We start from the raw sequence: 20,202 nt of genomic DNA, 5'->3' as shown, positions 1-20,202 counted from the left end.
GGGGGTAACACAGGTGTTTCGTGAATCAATTAAAATTAGTGAATCCATTCACTATTTTTTCATACTCAAATTTAATTAAAATGATCTCACAAAATGTTTTACGAAGCCACTTTAGAAAAATGTCTTTAAGACTAGCTGCAAAAAAAAACAAGATTAGCTTTGAAAACTTGTATTTCACTATTCAACTTTATTTCGTTTGAATGAATTTGTTATCTCACATCATTTTATTTATCAGTCCTGGCTAGAGCCGTTAAGTAAGGACGCAGAGTCCTGAATGTCTTATCAAGTACAACTATTTAAACCCAAATATACTCGATATGGTTGGAATGAATACAGATGCTGCTGCCTATTTCACTTGTAAGTTGATTTTTTTTGGTTTTTCAATACGGTTGGTATCAATAGAAATGAAGCTATTCTAGTTTTTGTTTTTTTAGTCACCTTTTTACAACTTTTTACGACAAGCTGTTTGATTGATGTTCTGGCCAATCTAGCCTGACTTAAACTGTATTGTTTTGGCACCAAATTTTGCTTTAATCGAACATTTTTTTGCGACGAACTTCGAATGTATTTCAAGGGTACCAGCCACCAGGTGAATTCTTTTATGGAGGAAGAACAGGAGCACTAACTGTGATGAGGGCAACCACGCCTTTGATTTTGAAAAATTTCTGTTTAGTGTTTTTGTAGAAAAACTCAAGAAACCAAAAAAACAAAAATTGTCCCCATCTAGATTTTTAAAAATACCTTTCTTTTATCCCCGTTAAAAAAAGAGAATTTCTTGCTCCCTCCCTCCAAATTTATGTGAATTAGAACCCCTAGAGAAAAAAGGAGGAGAAAGCATGATAAAAGTATTCTAACAGTTGAAATCTAAACTTGCCTGAGAAAGTTACATATTTGCATTTATGTTGAGAGAGAGCTGTTTAGGGGAATTTTATCTAGATATACACATTTTTTGTATTGTTTTGCATTGGTGGAGCTTCACCGTGGATAAAATTTTGCTGGGTTGGACTCTACGTCGTCTATATTTTGAATGTAGACTGCTGAGCAGGTAGCCACCTGTAGCACTAAAGTGCTATTTTAGCACTATTACATCATGGGTAGCACTACAGCGTGTGCTATAGTTTAATGACCAAATAGTAATACTTTCAGGCTGCAATTTATAGTACTTTCGTGCTGCAATTTTTCTGGTGCTTGTATGATAAACGCCCTTCCGCTCAAGTTGTTCATTCATTGACGCATTACAGAAACCGTTTTTTCGTCAGTTTCTTTCAGCTTAGCGTGAGACAAGACAAAGAGAAGTGACAGAATAGATGGAAAATATATAATTCGGGCTATATATTTGCATTTTATGAGTGAGGCTAAAGTATTAGGACAGTGTGAAGTTAGAAACCAATACTTACTACATAATATGCAAAATAATTGTATCTAACACATTAGGCATACAGGCCCACTTTACTTCACCCCTACCACCCTAATGTCCAAATATATGTCCCAAATTTGTTTCTAGAATATTTTACTTTTATCTTAATTTGGCATATTCCATGATGATTAAATGTTAGAGAAAACTAATAGAAGAATATTAGGCAGGGTGTATATCATACAAGTACCTTTTTCTTTTTGTCTTGGACGAAATAAGGAAGAATCTGAAAAAAGGGCAGAGGAATTAACAAAGTGCGGAGCGCCTTTTTCACGTATTTGTTTTTGAAAGATTGGTGTAAACTTGATATAAACTTGGCCGTCTTCTTGCCGTGTTTGTCTAAAAAGATTGGCCTAAAAAGATTGGAAAAATTTGACAAAAAGTTAATCCAAGTACACTTTAATGGAACTTTTGACTTTAGCGCCGAGAATTGCTGCGTAGCACACAAATTTGGGAAATTTTAGTACTTTTGGAACTGACCCTGAAGGCAACCCTGCTGCTGAGTCTGGTTAGGCTCAATTTTATCTGTTGCGTTTGGTATGAGTTGAAACTCGCGTATGCCAAAGAAAGTCACATCCGGTTTTAGCTTTTAAGAGTTCTGTAGGAAGTATACGTAAGAATCAAGTTTCCATTTTAAGCTACAGGGAGTAATCGCAGATAATTCAAAATATGGCACAAATTACATCGCCTGTCAACTGATAACACCCATAAGCGAATGAATCATCGCTTAGACAATAATCCAAGGCAGATTATCTAATTCAGCGCCTATCTTTTGATAGGAATAGCCCTAAGAAAAATGCCAGAGTAATTTACATTGTGCTTATTTACATCAGCCATATACGGATTGGGAAATGTTACGTTTGAGAATATGCAAGGCTCGCCGATTCTTCAAAGCAGTAGATCTTCTTCTTTTTGGGTGGAAACATTGAAGAATTAGGAATGGCAGGGAAACCCCGTTGGCAGGTAATTAAATATTGTACACCTTTCGTTTGAAACTTGAGAAATTAAAAAAAAATTTAGTAGTTGATAAATGTACAGGCTAATTTGCAGGAGGTTTCTAACGTTTTAAAAAAAAGCGGAGGACCGTATACGAATATCATTGAGAGCTTTTGAAATCTTTTCTTCAATAAGACTCTAAAATGACATTTTCAAATAGAAAATTCTAGAGTGCTTGCGTGATTCTTAGGGGGCCTAGGCTATTAAAAGGCATTTAATCGTATAGCCTATGATGCCGACTGCCCGTGGTTTTATTTTTAGAAATTGTTGAACTAGGGTGTGATGGGTAGCTGGTACCCAAAGGCGTAATTTGCTATGGGTCAGAAGGTAACTACCCTCTTTGACGACAGTTCGCCCCCTCAGACCCCAATTTACCCCCTCAGCTGAAATTTAGTTTCACCAAAAAATCTTTCAACATAAAACTAAGATAAGTATAATTCCAGCCTCTAGAAAACAGTTCAGTTTAGTTTTCATTGTTATATGTCTTTACCTTTATAGTACTATATGGCTCATATTTCATTTTCACTTGATTTGGAAAAATTGGGTCCAGCTCCCCCCTGGGATTTGGATGAAATTACTTCTGGTACCAGTCTAGCATAGGTCCTCCTCTGAACTAAACATTAACTAACAGTGTAGTTTGTCCACTTTTCTGAACTAATTACAATAATAAAAAAATTCGACTCACTTCATTGTATTCAGAAAATTTATATGAATTCGATTTTATCTCAAGTCACTTCCATATTAATTCAATTTCCAGGATCACTTCCAGTTCGTTTAGGTGACGGGGTTCTATCGCAGGACCCCCTCACCTAATACCTGTGTAAAGTACCATACTCAAGGGTGTCAAGTTGCACAAATTTATGGAGGGGAAAATGTGCTTCTAAAATGTAGGGGGAGTTTTCGTTGTTTTCAATTTGGTGTCAATAGTGGTTGACAAATTTTCAGGGAAACCAGCTATTAAAATAAAAGTGTCACTATAAGATTTCTTATTTTATGTTCTTTCCAAGTATCATAGTCACTTTTATAACAATAATCCCCGCCCCTTCTGATGGTCCCAGATATAGCCCTAGGAATAAACAAAAAACTAAAAGAAAATAATAAAAGATTGAAATTATTAATTTATATTGTATAGCAAGTTTTGGTACCTACGTATTATCCAGAACACATGCAAAAAATGTAGTTAGGTTAACCATAATGAAATATGCCAAAATATAATAATGCATTATCAACAAAATTATTGAAACTACAGCTAAGAACTGTGAAAAGCAGGCCGCCTTGAAGGTAACATATTAAATACCTAACCACCTCTATATTTGAAATGTTTTATTAACCTATACATTAGGGCTGTCTATAAAACTATCAGTGGCTGAGGTGTATTGTCAGAAATGTGGCTAATATTCAGGAAGAGTATAAGATAATGAATTTAATGGTGCTACTTTTTTTATTAGCATGATTTCTGTAGGATTGGTCGACTACAAGACTTACACCTTCGATTTGTCAATGAAACTAACAAAAAAGAGTATTGTCTAAAATCTAGAGGGAGGGGGTCATTTCTCCCTCCCTGCCACTCTTAATTGAAACCCCCTACCCAGGCTATATTAAAATGTTTCCGGATTTTTTTTATCTCTCAAATTGCCATACTTTGGCATTTTGAACCAACTATTCATGAGAAATAAACATACTTTATGCTTTAAGTTCGGTGATTATGTTTAGTTCCTTTTCAAATTGGCGTTACGAATCAACTTAGTTTGGGCCATACTCAGGTTTTAAAAGAAACAGAGGATGAGACTATATTAAACTAAAGGCACCTTTAACAAGAGCTAAGAGCTCATATGATACTTGTGACAAGGTCGGAAGAGCCAAGAGCCAAGAGCTCATATGGTATGAGCTCTAGCAAAATTCTAAGAATCAATAGATTGCTTTAAAAGGAAAATCAGAGGCTTAATGCCGGTCGGCATTTAAAATAAGAGCTCTGAGTCACGAGTCCTTCTAAATATCAAAATTTATTGAGATCCGATCACCCACTCGTAAGTTAAAAATACCTCAATTTTTCTAATTTTTCGTCTCCCTTCAGCCCCCCAGATGGTCGAATCGGGGAAAAAGACTTTATCAAATCAATTTGTGCAGCTCCCTGACACGCCTACCAATTTTCATCGTCCTAGTACGTCCAGAAGCACCAATCTCGCCAAAGCACAGAACCCCACCACCTACTTCCACCAAAGAGAGCGGATCCAGTCCGGTTATGTCAATCACGTATCTACGACATTTATAGGCGTTTTCCAAAATTTCCAGTTTCCCCCTCCAACTCCCCCCAATGTCAAAAGATCTAGTCGGGACTTGAAATAAGAGCTCTGAGACATGAGTTCCTTCTAAATATCAAAATTCATTAAGATCGGGTCACCCCTACTTAAGCTAAAAATACCTAAATTTTTCTGATATATCCAAATTAACAACCCCCCGCTCCCTCAAAGAGAACTGATCCGTACCAATTATGTCAGTCTCGTATCTATAACTTGTGCTTATTCTTCCCCTCAAGTTTCATCCCGATCTCTCCACTCTAAGGGTTTTCCAAGATTTACGGTTTCCAAGATTTCTGTTTCGCCCCTGCTACCCCCTCTGTCCCCGGATCCGATTCGAATTGAAAATGGAGCATCTGAGACATAAGATTCTTCTATATATCAAGTTTCATTAAGATCCGATCACCCATTCCTGAGATACCTCGATTTTCACGTTTTCGAAGAATTCCGGTTTCCCCCTCCAACTCCCTACGATGTCACCGGATCTGGTCGAAATTTAAAATGAGAGTTCTAAAGCACAAGATCCTTCCAGATATCAAATTTCATTGAGACCTGATCACCTGTTCGTACGTTACAAATACCTCATTTTTCTAATTTTTCCAAATTACTCCCCCTCCCAAACTCCACCAAAGAGAGCAGATCCGGTCCAGTTATATCAGTCACCTATCTTGGACTTGTGTTTATTCTTTCCACCAAGTTTCATCCTGATTCCGCTTTAAGCATTTCCAAGGTTTCCGCCCCCCCCCCTAATGACAGTGGATCCGGTCGGGATTTAAAATAAGAAATCTGAGTTTCGAGGTTCTTCTAAATATGAAATTTCATTAAGATACGATCACTCTTTCGTAAGTCAAAAATACCTCATTTTTTTCCAATTTTTAGAATTAATACTGCCCCCCCCCAACTCTCCCAAAGAGAGCTGATCCGTTCCGGATATGTCAATCCCGTATCTAGAACTTGTGCTCATTTTTCCCACCAAGTTTCATCCTGATCCCTCCACTCTAAGCGTTTTCCAAGATTTTTGGCCTCCCCAACTTCCCCTTCACCGGATCCGGTTGGGATTTAAAATAAGAGCTCTGAGACACAATATACTTCTAAACATCAAATTTCATTAAGATCCGATCACTCCTTCTTAAGTTAAAAATACCTCATTTTATTTAATTTTTTAGAATTAACCCTCCTCCCCCAACTCCCCCAAAGAGAGTGAATCCGTTCCGGTTATTTCAATCACGTATCTAGGACTTATGATTATTTTTATTACCAAGTTTCATCTCGATCCCTCAACTCAAAGCGTTTTCCAAGATTTTAGGTTCCCCCCCTCAATTCCCCCCAATGTCACCGTATTCAGTCGGGATTTAAAATAAGAGCTCTGAGATACGACATTCTTCCAAACTTAAATTTTCATTGAGATCCGATCACTCCTTCGTAAGTTATAAATATCTCATTTTTTTTATTTTCAAAATTAACCCCTCAAAGCGTTTTCCAAGATTTTAGGTTCCCCCCAAATGTCGCCGGATCTGGTCGGGATTTAGAATAAGAGCTCTGAGATACGATATCCTTCCAAACATCAAATTTAATTAAGATCCCATCACCCGTTCGTAAGTCAAAAATACTTCACTTTTTCTATTTTTTTCCGAGTTAACCGACCCCTCCACTCCGCCCCAGACGGTCAAATTGCGAAGATCTGGTCCGGTCCCTGACAGGCCTGCCAAATTTCATGTCCTAGCTTACCTGGAAGTGTCTAAAGTAGCAAAACCGGGACCGACAAACAGACCGACAGAATTTGCGCTTGCTATATGTCACTTGGTTAATACCAAGTGCCATAAAAACGAGTCCTCCGTGGTATCAATCTGTAAGTATAGAGCAACTCCTGCTAGTAGTAATCAAAATTCAAAATAAAAAGGGTTTTAACGACAATACATGCATCGGAAAAAGTGGCTTTTTATGGCGATTCGGTAAAACTTTACTTTCGTCACAAGGTTTCGAAAGTGCGTATTATTGAATATGGCAGGATTCTCATGATCGCATATTGTTTCTTTGTCATTATTACAGAAGCGCGTCCATTTTTTAGCTTTCTAAAATCCCCTTTCAACGAAACTAAAAATGCGTAAAGTGGGTAGGGTTTTGAAGCCAAGGGAAATGTTGGGGTTGGGCAATATGAATGAATAATGACAAAAAAACTTGATGAAAACATACATTAAGTAGCCTATGTTACGGATTAACAGTATATACGCACTATTAGCCAATTGGCTCACAATATTTTTTAAGCACAAAACAAATAAAAACATATATTTCTATAATTTGTCTGATAACTGCCTTATTGAGGTCCTTTCTTTCAAGAGTTCAGCGAAACAGACATTTTGTTGCCATGTAGAGCTCCGTCCTAATTATTATTACGACTTTTCTTGATTGGGGAATAATGGTAATCAAAATTGATGGTTTTGGTGCAATAGATCAAAGAAGGTGCATTGTATTAAAAAGACCAAATTTATTTATTTATATTTTATAATAAATCATATTATTAAAGCAACAGAGTATCCAGTTATGACTCAAAGTGGATGTCGGTTCAAAAAGGAACAAAAGGTGTGGTCTTTTTCAATTTATCGTGTCTGTTAGCAATAAGATAAAGCTGCGCTCCATTCTTATTGCCTTGTAAATAACTTGACTTAAAAAATTCCACAAAATAAGTTTTGAAAGAAAAGTAAAGAGCAAAAATGAGTAGAAATAAAGTTAAATAATGTTCAAAGCGTAAAATTACCTTATGATACGTATTAAGTGTTTTAACTTTGGTGTATAAGAAATTATTAAGACTTTAAACGATAAATATCCATACATGTAGATTAAAATGTCAATCCACATTCATTTGTTTTCCAGTAAAGTGCATATCATATTCTGGTCTTCAGTAGGCATGGGGTTGTCAGCCCAAATAATGTTAATTTCTGCTCGTCTTGAGTTTGATTTGGCTATTAATTGTAATTTCTGCTCGTTTTGTGTTTCTTTCATTAACTGATTATGATTTGTTGTGGTTTCAGACTTGGAAGATTATATAACTTTATTTCGGTTTATTTTTGGTTTAATGGAACTCTTTTGTTTTCTTTGAAAAATCTGTTTTGTCGGAAAAGTTTTAAAATTAATTTGCATTCGGTTTTTATTGACATAGTCTTTTCATGGAAAAAGAAAATAATATTTGAAATCTTTCAGTTCTTTTTGTATAAGAATCCATAGTTTGGCTTGCAATTTGTATGTAGAGGAAAATTGTCGAAGAATTTTTAACAAAAATATATACATCCTAAAAATAAAAAATATACAAAAGATATACATCCTATTGAAAATATTGACACAAACAATATGGTTTAATTTAGTTTTATATCTTCTCAAGTTAACCTGAAAATGAAGCTTAATACCACTCCCAAAATTGTTTCTATGGTCCTGGACAACCTGGATACATTTACACTCTTTTGATTTAGATAAATTGTAAGAGCCAAAGTAGTAATAGTAGCAGCCCCAAAAGTTTCAATTTAATACTCATAGTCGTTTTTTTGGGATATTGCTGAGATGTCTTATTGGCAACCAGGATAGATACAGTGCCTTTTGATTTAGTTTTCAAGAAGCATTTAGTGTTAAAGCGTGATTGAAAAATTGCATAGCTCTGGGGGGATGATACACCCAATATCCCTAGAGACAGTTACTGGACCGTTCAACTATACCGAGCAAGATTGATAGCTCAAAATTTGATTCTTTGTGTTTGGAAAATTAATAGGTTTGAGAGGAGGGCTGCTAGCTCTCCAATCATTTTTGACTCTTAAAAAGGTACTAGAACTTTTATTTCCAGTTTTAGTAGTTCCTTTATAACTTTCTATTTTATTGCTTTCTATGATAGCGCTACACTGCCTAATTGCTTATATTATTTTTTGAAAGCCTTCACACATATAGTTCTTTCATTAAAAGAAAATCCCCTTAACGTTCCATAAATTTTCACATTAACAGCCTTAACGTCTTTAGTTACGGCAATTGTAGTAGTATTAATAGTATGCACAAATTGCCTTCAGATCGCTTAAAATCCGCCGCAACTTTCCCTAAATGTCCAACTTATTAAATTAAGCCGTTCTTGAGATATTACTGTGTCACCCTTTAACAATTTACATTCTCATAGTTCGTCTCGATTTAGTTCAATATCCGCCTAAGTATTCCTTGAAAGCATCGCCTTAATACCCTCAGTTTGCTAAGTAGCAATAGTTGTTGTAGCATTAATAGCAGCATCCAAATAGCACTTGGTTATCTTTCACATCCCCCCAAAAATGCTAAGAGTTCCAAACATAAATCGTTCCTGAAGTATTTCTGATTCGTACTCTTGACAACCTGTATTCGCATATTGTGTTTCAATTTAATTCAATACTGTTTCAATATTCCCAAAAATTTTGCCTTAGTACCCTTAGTTTTAATAGCAGTTGTATTAATAGGAATATTAGAAGTAGCAGTTTTAGTAGTAGCAGCGGAATAAATGGCAGTGCCCTTAGCTTTAGCAGCAGTAGTAGTAGCAGCAGTAGTGATAGTAGTAGCAATAGTATGACTATAAGCAGTAGCATTAAGATACAAATACTGTCTTTTGGTTAGTTCAACTTCTCCCACAATAAGCCCTGTAAGTTTCAATTTCGGATACCATATACGTATGCCAGTTCCATCAATGCTGATAATCGATGGTGAAACCGTCCAAGGAGATGTAGATGTTCAGCTAGAGCTTACCTCTTATTTTGCTTATATAGGAATGGTAACTGCTTCTTCTGCAATCTCTGCAACTTCTCGTTGCGATTTCAGAGCCTTTCTTGGACCTTCATGTTTGAAGTCGATGGTCTTGAATTCTGTTTCTGAGTTTGAGGTAACTCGTATCGTGAATGCTCTTAAGAGATCATCCTCTTCAGGACCAGATAAAATCCCTACAAGGGTTATCCGTGCCATTCTGCCTGCTATTCTGTCACCATTGACTAAGCTCGTCAATTTGTCTTTCTAGAAAGGAATTTTTCCTGAATCTCTCAAGCGACCTAAGGTTATAGTGCTCTATAAAGGTGGGTATCGGAGTGATCCTGCTAATTATAGGCAAATTTCTCTCCTATCTGTTTTCAGCAAAACTTTTGAGAAGGCTATGCTATCCAGGCTTCATAGTTTTCTGCATGCCTATGTTAAATGAGCTGAATGTTAATTTTAAAGGAATAGAACAAATGATTTATAAGATCGAAGAATCTGTATTGGAATTGAAATTGTAGGTGGAAGGTATTAAGCCTAAAGTGATCAGCATGGAGGTAGAAACCAAAGAATTGAAGAACTACATTTCAGTGCTGGTTGATGAAAATTCTTTACTGAAAATACAGCTATCTAGCCTAAAGCAGACAATGACGAAGCTGGAAAGTAAAGAAACAGATAAAAATATTCTAGTATAAAACGTGACAGCGAATGATACTGTAAACGCTAAGGTGATTTTCGATAGTATAATTTCGTCATGTCTTGGAATTCATGAGGTACCCAAATACACGATAGCTGATGTTAAGCCTGAAAAAAAGCTGATAAAGGTTATCATTGAGAACAGGGAGCTGAAAGTGGCAGTTCTACAACAGGCTCGAAATCATCATGGAAAAACTATCATGGGCAATCAGAATGTTTTTTTATCCGATGATTCTCCCCCGTCTGTTCGTGAAGTTCGAAAAAAAACTTTTAGCTATCCGAACCAGTATTAGTGAAAAAACAGGTTTTGAAACTTGGATTAGGAGATCCATACCACCATCTCCGTATCATAGAATTCTATTGAACATGTTTCTTCAATAGATTAGAAATCAATCCCTAATCTGTCTTTATTCCTGGCAATGATCTTAATACGTATTTTATATGGCTCCCGTGGAGTCAGTTTCCTCTTCTATTACAATTTTTTTTCAGTGTTAAAATATTATAGTAATTCATATGCTTATCAGAAAAATCTTTGAGGCATTGGGAAAAGGCATCAGTACCACCAAGAAATTTACCCAAGGGAGGGGGAAACTACTACAAGGAGATTTGTTTTTACTTACATTTTCCCGGGAAAATTTTCGTTTTCTAAATTCCATGAAATTTCACACAAATCGAACTCAGTTGAATGCATTTGTTTTTATAAACTGCTCATAGCTTTGGGAATACATACAATACCACGCGATATTATTCCTTGAGAAGCTGAAAAGTTGAATGAATACATTTTCAATATTTCTAAATCGAAGGGCTATCTGATAATTTGCTCTTGATTGTTTTTTCACTATCTGTGTGCCAAAGTTGTTGGTAACCGCGAACTACTTCGTTTTAGATTCTCGCAAAGAATAAAAATGTATGATCAAAATGATTCCAATTCAAGAGAAATTGTGAAATTAAGTTAAAGTGAAATCGGCTTGACTTCTATGTTGATTAGGAGTCGAATTGCTGGGTGTTACATTCTTTAAAACTGGTTAAAATAGTCTGTTGACAGGATAATTACCTCGTTTACAGATGATCATAGGCTCAAGTCTCGTTGGATGCAGATTTTATTATAGACTCTTATCATTTTCTGTGTGGATTAAGGCGATATGAATATTTTATGAATGATAATTTTTTTCAAATCCGGTAAAAACATCCTGAATCATGGTCTAAGTAAGAATAAAAGCTATGCTTGATTACTTTCAAGTATTAAACTTTTAATTAAGCGCTCTTTTATAATCTTGAAAGTTGGTAGTTTTATAATATTTTCAATATCATTAAAAAGAAAGAGTATGAAGTGTTGGGCGCAAGTGAAATTAAGAACCAAACTGATTCTTAGGGCCTGATTAGATTTACGAACAGATTAACTGATTAGATTTACGAACAGAGCACTTTTCGCGTAATAGGCAAGTTCAATTAGCCGTGTGAATTGTAGTATTAAGTTCCGGTCGGAAATTCTAGGAAAAAGAGTGGGAGCACGAGCTCTGTTCCAACTTGATCAGCTAATTTTAACTCTGAAAAATGAGCACAGTCTTGACGAACTTTTTATGTTTCTCCGGAAACCAAAGGAATGTTTTGTTACGGCCACCTAAAGCAAACATTTGCTTAGTTTTTTTTTTCATGCTCAAAGAAACTGTATGAGACTATCTCTGCATAGCGGGCACCTTTGAGAAGACTTATCTTATGGGTGTTGGGTTTTTTTCGGACACAGAAAAGGCATTATCAAGAAGAATTAAAAAACTCTGAGTATTGTTCATGGGCGTAAAGTAACTAAGCTTCCAGGCAAGAATAAGGGGAAATAGTAAGAGTGGAAACTTGCACAAGGGGGAAAGAATCACAGCACCAGCTGCCTTAGATGTTTCTTTCTACGAAAGTCGTAATTAATTTGAATATGTAATACTTTACCGGCGCCTAATTTTAGCTCTAGGTCAACATCAGTTTCCTGTCCCCGAGAACTTTGTGGCGTAATTCTCTTAACTAATTAGTCGAGAAACCTGTTCTTTTTTTTATTAAGAACACAATATCGAATCATGGTCTATGCCCTTTCAAAATGTTTGGCCCCCCAACACGTTCCGTAAGGATGGACGGGAGTTCAGCAATTAAGTATATGCTTTGTTGGAGAATATGGTGTCAGAGAATAGTTCTGAAGTATACTACCAATACGGAGTACAGAATGCCTTATGGTAGGCACGCCACTTGCCTGGGTAGGGAATTCAAAGTGCCGAAACCCTATAGGCAAGTGTGTATTCTCCTGATGATCCCTTGTGTTGGGCTGTTGCCTGTAAATTATTTGTCTCTTTTTTTTTTACTGTTTTTAATATTTGGTAAATGACAACTTATACTTACTTACGACACGACTGCCTGTCTATGCATTATTCTTTATGGTTGATTGTGTATGGCTATGCTGTTTGACCTATGTAATTGTATGGATGAGTAGGGTTAAGGCCTAATTCAAGTACTGATCTATATTAATTACTAATGTAGGAAAAAAGTCTTCCTTTTCTCCTTCTGTCTTCTTTTTTCTTATGTGTTTGTGCTGTTGCATTGGTGATTTCTTTTTTCAATATATATATATATATATATATATATAGTTCTACTAACAATAAGAGCCATCAAATGATTATCAGTGAAAACTTTCTAGGAAGATTATTAAATTTAATCGCGGAGAGATGTTTAGAAGAAAACATGTTATTCGATCCAGATGTCTAAATGCTTCCTAAATATTAAAGTGTCCAACACAGGATTTCTTGTCGATCCTTGGATCATCTTTGATACAATTTTGTAATTCCTCAGTTTATCATTTATTCACTATGTTTGAAACTATTCGAAAGAAAGTAATTTTCGTAAGTGAAGCTTTTTGCCTTTATCAGCTATTTCAGCAATCTATGTCAAGGAAAATTACAGCTCTTAAAGAGAGAGGGTCGACTTTCACTAAACAATAAGGGTATTTCTTCCCTCTTTCAAATTTCTGCGAACGATTTCTTAAATACAGGAGTGATGGCTTTCTAAACTTTATTGGCGATCAGGAATCTCCAAGTTTATAAAAATAATGGCTCTTTTAATACAAGTAAGCTGAAAGTTTCTGTCGTATCTTCGTATGACGCCAATCTGATAGGTGCGGATGCTTTTAGCACACTAAGATATTACAAGCAGTGACTAGTGCTGCCAGATCGTAAAGGAAGGATTGTGCTTTCTTTAACCTAAAATTTTGCTTTTTTTCGACAGAAATATGCTATGCATTTTGTTCTTTTCCCCGAACTCATGAACAAGTTAGTCAGTTGAACTTATGAAGGAGTGATTGGATCTTAATGCAATTTGAAGTTTGGAAGGATATCATGTCTTAGAGCTCTTATATTAAGGCCGTGTTTAAGTGAACTGATGGAACTCGAAAATCCCATGTTAAATTGAAAATTCATATTTAAAAAGTACTCAAGTATTCATTGGCGGAAGATGCCGCTTTTAATATCAGGCCATAGCTTCTTGAAGATGCTACAAAATGTTTGAAAGGATTTTGCTCTATTTCCTCTAATTGCTTAGAAATATTAGAAAATGTCTAGGTCTTTTTCACAAGTGTACTCGATAAAGGATATTGCTTTTAGAACAAAATCGGTACTATCATGACCAGAAGACAATAACCTGTAAGATTATTGGAACCATTTTTCGATTTATTTTCCTGTTTTCTAACAGTCCCATAGAATATTTTTAGTTACCTGAAATTTTTACAAGTCGGTTGCCAGAAAGAATCGTTTCAGATCACCGATAATACCCCCAAGAGACCAAAATGACAAGCTGGTATAATCAGCTGCTTGTTAATAGAGTGTGAAATTTCCATAAATTATTTCAACGCAATGAAGAAACCTAGAAATGAGAAATAGTCAGGAGCCTTCAGTAAAGTTGTGCACACAAGGCCGAAATCATGGGGAAAATTGAATCAAAGCGAGATATACATCTTAAAAGTGTTACCACACATAGACAGCGTCTTTGTAAAAAGTATTTGGAGCTTGGTAGATGTAAATATCCAAAATACCTAATAATGCGGTACGCTGAAGAACTAGACAAGTCAAGAGATTTAGGTCAAGCGACAAACCTTGAGGCGGAGCAGAACCCCGTAGCTTCTTCCCCGTTGCCCTACCGGATCGTGACTGGTGGTAGAAACTTGGATTGCGACGAATTGAAGGATTGCCGATGGATTTTTGATCCTGCATTTTTCGTGCGCGGTCTAGAGACTTAAGTTTGGAAGCACAGGTGAGGAGGAAACAACCCGTAAAAATCATAGAACCTTAACGAAATTTACACCACCAGATTCAGCGTATCAGAGAATCCTACTGTAGTTTCAATCTCCTATCTACAATTAAACAAAAAAAAAAAAATTTTTTAAGTGAAAGTAAGGAGCGACATTAAAACTTAAAACGATCAGAAATTACTCCGTGTATGAAAGGGACTTTTTCTCTTCAATGCCCCGCTTTTTACGCTAAAGTTTTTTACTGTTTTAAAATGTAGAGTTAAGAGAAAGAGTCAAGCTTTAGCGTAAAGAGCGGGGCGTTGAGGAAGAAAAGCCCCTTTCATATACGGAGTAATTTCTGTTCGTTTTAAGTTTTAATGTCATTCCTTACTTTCATTTTAAAAAAAACTTGTTTTTTTTGTTTAATTTCTGGCCGTCTTTGAATTAATGCATGGTTTGATCTTGGCTCTCCACATATAAATAATTAAAACGAAATTTGCATATTAATTTTTTGAGGCTAAACGGCTTTTTCACAGTTTTCATCAGAAGATTTTGAGAAAAAGGAGCGAAGGAGGAGGCCTAGTTGCCCTCCTATTTTCGATTACTTAAAAAGGCAACATTTACTTATTATTTTTACGAACGTCTTCGTAAGTAAAAAATATACGTAGCTTACGAATTAAATTACGTAGCGAACTTCAATATTCGTATATATTTTATTGCGTATATTTCTTTTTCCATTGTTTTTTTTTTTAAATAATGCTAGAAAATCGTGCGCCCCTTCCATTGAAAGTCTCTTCCCCCATGAGAAGCTCCTCATGGAAAAATCCTCCCCGGTAACCCTCTCCCCTCAAATATCCCCCCCAAACCAAAAAAATCCCCCTGAAAACGTCTGTACACTTCTTAGTAACCATTACTATATGTACACACAGGTCAAAGATTGTAACTTGCAGCCCCTCCAACGGGGACCGCGGGGGAGTAAGTCGTCCCCAAAGACATAGTTATTGGGTTTTTCGACTATGGTGAATAAAATGGCTATCTCAGAATTTTGATCCGGTAACTTTGGGTAAAAATGACCGTGGGAGGGGGCCTAGGTGCCCTCTAATTTCCCATCACCCCTGGAAAAAAAACAAATAAACACGCATCCGTGATTTGCCTTCTGGCACAAAATGCGAATTCCACATTTTTATAGATTGGGGCTTGAAACTTCTACAACAATGTTCTCTGATACGCTGAATCTGATGGTGTGATTTTCGTTAAGATCGTATGACTTTTAGGGGGTGTTTCCCCCTATTTTCTAAAATGAGGCAAATATTTTCAGGCTCGTAATTTTTGATGGGTAAGACTATTCTTGATGAAACTTATACATTTAAATCAGCATTAAAATGCCATTCTTTTGATATAACTATTGGTATCAAAATTCTATTTTTTTTAGAGTTTTGGTTACTATTGAGCCTAGTCGCTCCTTACTACAGTTCGTTGCCACGAACTGTTTAAAAATGTGGAATTTTGTATTTTTTGTCAGAAGGCAGATCACGGATGCGTGTTTATTTGTTTGTTTTTTTTTGTTTTTTTTTTCACGGGTGATCGTATCGACCTAGTGGTCCTAGAATGTTGCGAAAGGGTTCATTCTAACGGAAATGAAAAGTTCTAGTGCCCTTTTTAAGTGACCAAAAAAATCGGAGGGTGCCTAGGCCCCCGTCGCACGCTAATTATTTTCCCAAAGTCACCGGATCAAAATTCTGAGATAGCCATTTTATTCAGCGTAGTCGAAAATCCTTACAACTATGCCGTTTGGGATGACCTACTCCCCCACAGTCCCCGTGGGAGGGGCTACAAGTTACTAACACTGACCAGTGCTTACATATAGTAATGGTTATTGGGAAGTGTACAGACGTTTTCTGGGGCGTTTTCATTTGGTTGGGGGCAGGGGTTGAGAAGAGGGGGATATGTTGGAGGAACTTTTCACGGAGGAATTTGTCATGGGGGAAGAAAATTTCCATGAAGGGAGCGCAGGATTTTCTAGCATTATTTAAAAAAACAATGAAAAAATAAATATGGCAAAGTTTTTCAACTGAAAGGAACAGAATATTCCTGTTATTATTGTCTTGTAAATGTTAATTCCTGTAAATATTCCATAATAATTTCTGTTAAAAGGAACAGAAATTATTACGCATATGGGGGGCTCACCTCCTAATACCTCTTTCTTTACGTTAAAGTATTCTTAGAAATTCCAACTATTTATTCTACGGCTTTTGTTATTCAGGGGTCATTCTTAAGAAATTGTGACAAATTTTAGGCTTTAGCGTGAAGAGTGAGGTACTGACGAGGGGGTGAAACCCCTCATATATGCAATAAAAATATGAGAATACAGAAGTTTCTTTACGTAAGCTAATTTGTAAGTTGCGTATATCTTTAACTAATAAAATTTATTTTTACTTAAATTTTAAGTAAAAAATTAAAAAAATTTAAAAAATTTTAAAAAATTTTAAATCTTAAAATTTTTATTTTACTTTAAATAATAAAATCTTATTTTTACCCAGCCAAATATATTACTATTTCTCGGCTGAAACATCTCACCAAAGGAAGCTGTCAATCAAAACCTTTGACAAGACTTGATAATTGGTGCTATTTGAAGTTTTGACAACCAACGGTCTCTAGAGAATTAAAAGACAGAAGGCTAACCTTACTTCAATTTTCAAGCTCGATGTTTTCAAGTTCACTTAATCACGGCCTTAAATTTCAACCTTATCCAGTGAAGGGGATGTTGGGGGGGGGAACCTAAACTCTTGGAAAATGCTTACAGTGGAGGGATCGGGATGAAACATGGTGGGAAAAATAAGCACAAGTCCTAGATACGGGATTGACATAACTGGAACGGATCTTCTCTCTTCGGGGGAGTTGGGGAGGGTACGTTAATTGTAAAAAAAATTAGAAAAAATGAGGTATTTGTAACTTGCGAAAGAGTGACCGTATCTTAATGAAATCTCATATTTAGAAGGACCTCGAAACTCAGATCTTTCATTTTTTATCCCGACCGGGTCCAGTGTCATTAGGGGGGGGGGCAAAAATCTTGGAAAACGTTTAAAACGGAGAGATCAGGATGAAACTTGGTGGAGAGAATAAGTCAAGTCCAAGATAGGTGACTGACATAACTGGACCGGATCCGGTCTCTTTGGTGGAGTTGGGAGGGGGGGGGGTAAGTTGGAAAAATTAGAAAAAATGAGGTATTTGTAACTTACGAACGGGTGATCAGATCTTAATGAAATTTAATATCTGGAAGGATCTTGTGCTTTAAAACTCTCATTTAAATCCCGACCGGATCCGGTGACATTGAAGGGAGTTGGAGGGGGAAGCCGGAATTCTTGGAAAACGTGAAATCGAGGTATCTTACGAATGGGTAATGGGATCTCAATGAAATTTGATATATAGAAGGATAATATGTCTCAGATGCTCCATTTTCAATTGGAATTGGATCCGGGGACATAGAAGGTTGGAGGGGGGATACAGAAATCTTGGAAACCGGAGATCTTGGAAAACGCTTAGGGTGGAGATATCAGGATGAAACTTGATGGGAAGAATAAACACAAGTTATAGATACGAGATTGACATTATTGGTACGGATCCGTTCTCTTTGGGGGAGCTGGGGGTTGCTAATTTGGAAAAGTTAGAAAAATTGAAGTATTTTTAACTTAAGAACGGGTGACCGGATCTTAATGAAATTTTATATTTAGAAGAAAATCATGTCTCAGAGCTCTTATTTCAAATCCCGACCAGATCAGTTGACATTGGGGGGAGCTGGAGGAGAAAACCAGAAATCTCAGAAAATGCTTATAAATGTCGTAGATACGTTACTGACGTAACCGGACTGGATCCGCTCTCTTTAGGGGAGTTAGATATTGGGGTTCAGTGCTTTGGCGAGTTTGGTGCTTCTGGATTTGCTAGGACGATGAAAATTGGTAGGCGTGTCAGGGAGCTGTGTAAATTAGCTTAATAAAGTCGTTTTCCCCGATTCGAACATCTGGGGGGCTGTAGGGAGAGGAAAAATTAGAAAAATTGAGGTATTTTTAACTTGTGAATGGTTGATCGGATCTTAATGAATTTTGATATTTAGAAGGACCTTGTGTCTCAGAGCTCCTATTTTCAATCCTGACCGGCATTAAGCTTCTGATTTTTCTTTTAAAGGAATCTATTGATTCTTAGAATTTTCCTAGAGCTCATACCATATGAGCTCTTGGCTCTTCCGACCTTGTCACAAGTGCCATATGAGCTCTTAGCTTTTGTTTTTCTGGGAAAGCTAGTGAAGATTTAATGCAGGTGTAGTTGAAAGTAGAAAACATGGAACCTTGGAACTTGGAACAGCAGTGATGACTGAAAGTCATTGGTAAAGCGCGGATAGAAAAGGCTACGGGGATTTAGTCTGTATCCTGAGAGAAAAAAGAGGAAATACCTAGTGCCGAAAACCGTGTACACCAGGCGGTATGTGCTATGTTAGGTGTAAGTTCACCACAAATGGCGGTACATTTGGCATTCAGAGATGCAATATTGAGCGTCATAAGCTCAATATTGCACGATTGACATGAACTGGCTTTTTCACCGAACTTATTATTTTTCAGCAATCTAATCTGTACAACAAAAACAGAAGGAAAGTAGGAAACCGTGCGCATAGAGGCATCCCAAGGGTTACTGATTCTTGACTCATATACTGCAATGTCGAATGTATCCCAAATGTATATAACTCAGATTGTATGCTATTTGGAATGAATATTGATTAGATAAATTGCTATAACATTTGCTTTTGATGAGTGATATGTCCGGTTCTCTCTTCTTGTACCAAAATATCCCGACACATACTGTCTTCTATCAACTATAATGAACTTCCTAGCCGCACCCCCTTGGCAGAAGTCTATTTTCAAAGGAAGTGAGCTTAATTATTCGTGACAGAGAAATTTTCATTTGAGAAGAAAAAAGAGATGGCCTCTGCTAAATTGATTATTGTCTGACTGTTTTTAATTTGTAATTTCTTTAACATTTCTTGCACGTCATAAATCGATTAAACTTTATTGAATTAATTGTCAAACAGACAACGAAAAATTAGAAAAATATGTGAGTGGAAAGAAAACGAGATGAAGCAAACAAGAAGCACTTCGAGTATTTACATATGCCGTGTGTTGCCAAAACCGCCAAGACCAGACTGAGATGCTCCTTTGTTGTATCCAGCCTAAAAAAAAAAAAAAAAAGAAGTTTAGCTTTAAGTTATTAAACATTGAAGTCCAGGGTTTCAATGCTTACTTTTAAGAAATTATATGAGGATACACTAAGATATGACTCTAATGACGTATCCTAGGTGGAAGGCCATTGGGTCACCCTCCCCCTCCCCCTCTCAAAATTTTCGTCTGACTCATAAAAAAGTAACAAAATGCCTATAAACAAACTTCGTAGTGATTGTAATTTTTTTTGCCTCCCCCTCGAAAAAATCCTGGATACACCCTTGGAAGAGTCATTGATTGGTCTGTCACTAAACTGTCACAAAGGGAGATGTGGGTCGGTTGCGAAATGCTACGGTTGATCTTGCAATTAATATATAGGCGTTGTGTTTATTACCTATCCCGCATGGTTGTGTATATTTTTATATTCTCTTATGTATTTAAGCTGTTAAGTCGAGGGACCCTGATGCTTAGAAAAAAATAAAAAAAATGTTTCGCCAGAAAATGAGCCAGGAACTTCCTTTTCTGATCAGCAAGGCCTTGCAATACTTTTGTTCAGCACAATTGTTTGATGTTGGATGCTTTATATCACTCCAGGTCAAA

The 20,202-nt window shown here is 36.4% G+C and overlaps 2 protein-coding genes across 2 annotated transcripts in view; one reads left to right on the top strand and one right to left on the bottom strand.

Moving 5' to 3' along the window:
- The first annotated feature begins 2,260 nt into the window (after positions 1 to 2,260).
- Positions 2,261 to 20,202, top strand: part of LOC136041904 (muscle-specific protein 20-like) — a 93,809-nt gene continuing 75,867 nt past the window's right edge. The window contains exon 1 of the mRNA XM_065726698.1: positions 2,261 to 2,377. Coding sequence (XP_065582770.1) covers positions 2,354 to 2,377 — 24 coding nt within the window. The 5' untranslated portion in view covers positions 2,261 to 2,353. The remainder of the gene's footprint in view (positions 2,378 to 20,202) is intronic.
- The window catches only part of LOC136041905 (muscle-specific protein 20-like), a 28,020-nt gene continuing 27,255 nt past the window's right edge, over positions 19,438 to 20,202 (bottom strand). The window contains exon 5 of the mRNA XM_065726700.1: positions 19,438 to 19,613. Within this exon, the coding sequence (XP_065582772.1) occupies positions 19,548 to 19,613 (66 nt within the window). The 3' untranslated portion in view covers positions 19,438 to 19,547. The remainder of the gene's footprint in view (positions 19,614 to 20,202) is intronic.

Source organism: Artemia franciscana, unplaced genomic scaffold (genome assembly GCF_032884065.1).
Source record: "Artemia franciscana unplaced genomic scaffold, ASM3288406v1 PGA_scaffold_49, whole genome shotgun sequence".
Taxonomy (NCBI): domain Eukaryota; kingdom Metazoa; phylum Arthropoda; class Branchiopoda; order Anostraca; family Artemiidae; genus Artemia; species Artemia franciscana.
Note: the sequence above shows the minus strand (reverse complement) of the source record. Positions and strands in the feature narration are given on the sequence as shown.